Raw genomic sequence first — 5,167 nt, 5'->3', positions numbered from 1 at the left:
GAAAGTAATATTTATATTCCAAAAATATCAACAAAAAAGTCATGTTCTAATTTAGTTTTTCTAATTAATTTAGACCCGAAAATAAATCAGTTAAGAATCCTAATGTTGCCCATCGATTCCATAAAGACCAGACCTATGTCATGGGTGTTGGTGCCAGTGCCGCCTTAAGCACGAGTATGACATTTTTGAAGAAAAACATGGTGTGAATTCATGCGACTTGGGAGCAGGACCAGACCATTCTCCAACCAACATCTTCTCTCTCATTTTCTTTCTTTTTGTTTTCTTTTCTCCCTTCTGTGTTTGCACAAGATTGGACCTTCCTTTTAAGAGAGAGAGAGAGAGAGAGAGAGAGAGATTACATTACAATTGGCTGTTGTACAAAATACAGTTTCATGTATAAACAGTATTTAGGACAACGTAATGAAGCGTTGCAAAGAAGCAACTAAACTAGGAGGCCAATGCTTGGTGTCTCTTACATATGACAGATCTGTATAGCGAGCATCCATTAGCGTAGCAATTGTGAACTGGTTCTCAGCTAGCAAAGGAGCGTGTTTGTCTGCATATAAAGCTGCTGCAAGAGCTGCATGTACTTCTGCAACACACATTCAATGAAGAGAAAAGAAGATAGAACATTTCAGCTCTTACAAGCACCAAGTCATCAACCAACAGGAAGAAGAAGAAAAAAGCATTAAGTTATTGTACCTGGATATCCCTTCAGAGAGATAGAAACATCTTCCATCTCAATGATGGCTTCATCTCTGTCACCAAGCTCATACAAAGCTAGAGCTCTTCCAACTCTTGCATAGTCCGAGAAAGCAAAATCTTTGTAATTAGTAGCCACCTATGATGGTACAAGAGAAAATGTTTAAGTGAACAATGCGGATGGTGTTGGCTGAGTATTCATAACTAAAAGTTCAAGCAAAGATGGGCAAAAGGACGTGTAGCATAAAATCTTTACAAGACGTAACAGTAGAAGAAAATCACTAAAAGTGACGGAGAAGTAAAGTACCAGAAGAATGTTAATTGTTAAGTTTCTTCCTATTAATTCCAAAGCAGTACCTCATTCTACCAACATTCGTACATATAGATTGTGTTTCGAGAACGCTGCTGCAGTTTTTCTTACTTGTAATAGGAGGAAAAAAAAAACTGAGACAACTCATGAATACAGAGAACAAGAACCAAGGGCTATCAATTTGCAGCAAGTTCAGAATACCAAACCGCTAATACATGATCTCTCTGACCTGAAAATGGCGACACATCCAATCAACACTAAACGATAGTGGTTGATTTGTTTGGGTACAAGTGGCGTCTCACAGTTGCCATGCTAGGGAAGAACCTCAAGATATGGAACCATGAAACCAATGACTTTGCCTAATTGGAATTTGGTAAACAATCTATAGTCATAATGATCCACCACTGAAGCTCCCTTTTTTTCTTTCCGGGTACGAAAATGTCAAGAGTAAGGTATCATTTAGATAAAGCCTGATGACAACTCTAGCAAATAGCTACACTTTTTCCATCACATAAAGGGCTCCTAAACAGGTTCACTTATGGTTCATTAAAAGATCCCCAAACTAACTCTGTTGTGGTATTTGCCATGTCATACTGCACACAGTATCATTACAGATTCAGCACTAGAACCTAAGTGAACAAGAGTTTTGAATCTTTAGATTGATCCCCTAGCTGAAAATGAATCAATATATTTGAATTGCCAACATGCATGAATTTCATCACCGCCAGAGCCACATGGAAGGAACCATCCTAGTAACATGGACGCTTCAAGAAAGTTGCCTCACCCAAGTCGACATGACTCAATATAGGTGAAAATGGTGGAAATGAACAATTTGCTCTCTTTTTCGTTAAACCATTGATAAAACCATCACTTGAATGGAGACTTCGGGCCTTTCACAATACACTGCCCAAATAACATATCAAGTATTGTATTTAATCATGCCCACCCAATGCCAAATATTAGATCCATCTGATATATATATATATATAACACCTGCACCTGTGTAACACCGCAACCATGGTTATGTGAGTTTGCAACCTAGAGAAGTTCCACTCAAAGGCACAAATTTTTTCGATATCTAAAAAGGTCCCTTTTTTGGGGGCCAAAACAATATGAAACATTTTTAACAGGAAAATTCCTGATATTTACAAGATCACCAAATTTATTTCTCGCAATACTATTGAGATGTTATTGCGATATTACAGCAATATTTTTCCTTTTGCACAAAAACCCACTTTAAGTTGCTTTTATTGTATGCCCCCACTTTTTTGTTTATTTGAAAATTAAACATTATGTTGTAACTTCAGCAATATAATTGTAAAAAAGTTAGAAGAGAACTTTCGATTTCACAAATTTTGTATTTTTTAGTTTTTTGGATTCCTAAGGTTTTCTCAATAAAAGCAACTCTATCAATACTCAAGAAAGACCTTGCAGACAAAATTTTGAAAATATTTGTATCTACAGCCACATTCTTCATCATAACTTGTGAAATGACATGTGAAGGGTATACTACTTGTTTGAGTTTTGACTGATCCAATAACTGCACAGTATAAACATCTATTATCATCATCAAATATATACCATAAGTGTTGCTAGTGACACAGACGTTCCACAGTTAGCATAGCAGCGAGATCCTACAACTACAGTTGAAAGTTGAAACCTTATTTTTCTATTTCAATCCAAGATGAACATGGTACTGATTATGAAGAAGATGTTTTACTGCAAATCTAACTGATGTTAATCCGATGCAAGATGAGTAGCTAATCAACTAAAACGTCCTCTTGGTATTTGTTAATTGACTGTACCCAACATCTCGAACTGCATACTGGACTTTCTGTAGACAATGATACAGCTACCGGATAGAAATTCATCAAGCCAGAGGCCCACTGCATCCAGGAGAACAAAAATTTATGCCAGAACTCCAACCCAAAGAGGAGCGTGGACATGTAATCAGAACAAAAGGTCCTCAAACGTAGAGTGAATCCAAGAATGGAATCATATCTCAACTCTATTCATCAGAACCAAATCAACTTATATATTCATTGCTAATATCTTTTTCATCCCAAAAGTTTAATTCATGCTAGCAAACTGATACCTATGTCATCCATTATACCATAAAACACAAAAATTTGATCTCTAAAACTTGGTTTTCAATGGCTGCTCTAAGCATTAAAATGGTTTTTATCAATATACGTATTCAGAACAGGAAAGAAGAGGAATTACGGTGCAGTTAGAACTTAAAAATAACAATATTTAACTTCTATGAGGGTCAAGGAAGACAAAAATGCAATAAAAATACGATGAAAATAATTTGCAAAGCAATTTTTGTTTTCTTTGAAGCAAAAAGAATAGAATCCTGCATTAAAGACTGAATAACGAAAGAAAGCATATGAATGGATATTCCATAGCATAAGATTCCAAATACATTAAAATGAAGATCTAGACGACACATTTGAAGATGACTCATGGAATATATTTGGGAAAAGAATAGCACTTAAAACTTGTGAGCTCGCTTTACTGCAACAAGTTGCGTTGCAAGGTCCCTCGCGGCACAAAGTTTAAATAATAAAAGATTGAGATATCTTGCAATGCGAGCTACTACAGCATTTCCCTTTTTTGTTCTTTCTCAAATGGATGCCCAAAAAGGAGCAATTGGAGAATCATTACAGCTTTAGTTGGTTAGGAAGCAATCCATCCATAATTTGTAGTACTTCTTTAGTTGTTTCAGAAGCAATCCAGCACAGTTTACAAACAGATAGACAGTCAAAATCTTTGCTAATTGATCGAAGTGGGTAAGAGAGAGAGGCGAGAAGGGTACCTGAGAAAAACATTCTAAGGCGTTACTAAACTCGCCCTTAGCTTGAAACTCCCTTCCTTTATCAAGCAATTCAACGGCTTCGGCGACCCTTCTTTGGAGCACAGAGCTGGCGTCCCTCTCGGACGAGGTGACGGGGTCGTAAGTCGGGAGCGGAGGAGCGGCGAGGAGTAGCGGCGGAGCTGCAAACGTAAGAAGAACGGTGCTCATGGGAAGAGAAGTGAGGAAAACCCGCCTCGTAGACAGCAGGGGCGGTGGCGATAGGGAGGCGGCAGTCCTGTGGTGGATAACAGCCACCTGAAGCAATGTAGAAGGCAACGATGAATCGGCTAGAGCGCCCATAAATGGAACCATTCTGAAGGCACCCATCATTCGTCAGTGGAGAATCCTCTCTCTCTCTGACATTATACATTTCGAAATTACACCATTGGAAAGAAAATTTCGCTTTTGCGACCAACAGGTGCCACGTCTCTCTCCTCCCGAAAGGAAATACTGGGGGCCGTCTGGGTGGACACAAAAAACTCGATTTTTTTTCTAGATTTTTTGGTATTGGAGTGTGAAATCAGGTCCATCTGGATTACAGAGAACGAGGTTTTTATGAATTATGTTTTTTTATGACAGCTGGTTTGTGAAAAATGCGAAGGTTGACAGGTTTTCCTATTTAAGAAGACCTGATCATGCCTGTGTTGCTGTTGTTGGTCGATGCCGATCCAGTCAGCCATTCATAAAAGATGGCAGAAAAAAAAATTGCAGATCTTTTTCAGTTTCTTCTTGTGCTGTTTTCAGGGAGGTTATCTTTGGATTTAAGGGAAAAAAATGATTTTAATAAATGAAAAGGAAAAGAAAGGAAAGGAAAAAAACCGAAAGGTGCAGACCTGTCTCGGCGCACCAGGCCAGCACGTCCTTAGCGAGGGCATGCTGATGGGGGCAAAATGCCCCCCTATTGGTTAAAAAATGAGCCACTAAGGGTGGCTTTTGCCTCCCAAGAGGGTCCCAACTAAAATTAATTTAAAATTTATTGTAAAATGTATATTTTGAAGGGTAAAATGATCTCTTTATAAAAAATGGATCCGGCTACTTTTTGGGTTGTTCCGAGCTCGTTTTGGGTTGTCCCAAGCTTGGTTGATCGCGAGAGTGTTTCGGTTGATTGCCCAAGGCTCGGATCAAGGGTTAGATGGGCGTTTTGGTTTTAAAACATATATTTAAAATTTTGGCCCAAGGTTGAGATGAAAACAAAAAAAGAGGGGTTTGCATGTGTCCATGCAGTGCTAAATAGGGTTGCAAATTGTTATTTTGATTTGAAGTTCTTGATTTGGATCCAACATTGGTTTTGGATCTAA

At 38.2% G+C, this 5,167-nt stretch overlaps 1 protein-coding gene across 1 annotated transcript; it reads right to left on the bottom strand.

The window, feature by feature from the left end:
* Positions 1-337: 337 nt before the first annotated feature.
* On the bottom strand, positions 338-4,360 carry LOC116267096 (uncharacterized). The gene is made up of 3 exons (XM_031648662.2): positions 3,831-4,360; positions 703-841; positions 338-592 (listed from the first exon to the last, which is right to left on the bottom strand). Exons 1-3 carry the CDS (start codon positions 4,197-4,199, stop codon positions 408-410), a joined length of 693 nt encoding a protein of 230 aa, XP_031504522.1. The 5' UTR covers positions 4,200-4,360; the 3' UTR covers positions 338-407.
* Positions 4,361-5,167: the final 807 nt, after the last annotated feature.

This window comes from Nymphaea colorata, chromosome 13 (genome assembly GCF_008831285.2).
Source record: "Nymphaea colorata isolate Beijing-Zhang1983 chromosome 13, ASM883128v2, whole genome shotgun sequence".
Classification (NCBI taxonomy): domain Eukaryota; kingdom Viridiplantae; phylum Streptophyta; class Magnoliopsida; order Nymphaeales; family Nymphaeaceae; genus Nymphaea; species Nymphaea colorata.
Note: the sequence above shows the minus strand (reverse complement) of the source record. Positions and strands in the feature narration are given on the sequence as shown.

Bases quoted from the DNA above. Each gene is read 5' to 3' on its own strand.
- LOC116267096 (XM_031648662.2), bottom strand. From the start codon at position 4,199: ATGATGGGTGCCTTCAGAATGGTTCCATTTATGGGCGCTCTAGCCGAT. The intron at 842-3,830 runs GTACCCTTCTCG...GTACCATCATAG, and splicing joins CCTTAGAATGTTTTTCTCAG to GTGGCTACTAATTACAAAGA. The intron at 593-702 runs GTACAATAACTT...TGTGTGTTGCAG, and splicing joins CTCTCTGAAGGGATATCCAG to AAGTACATGCAGCTCTTGCA.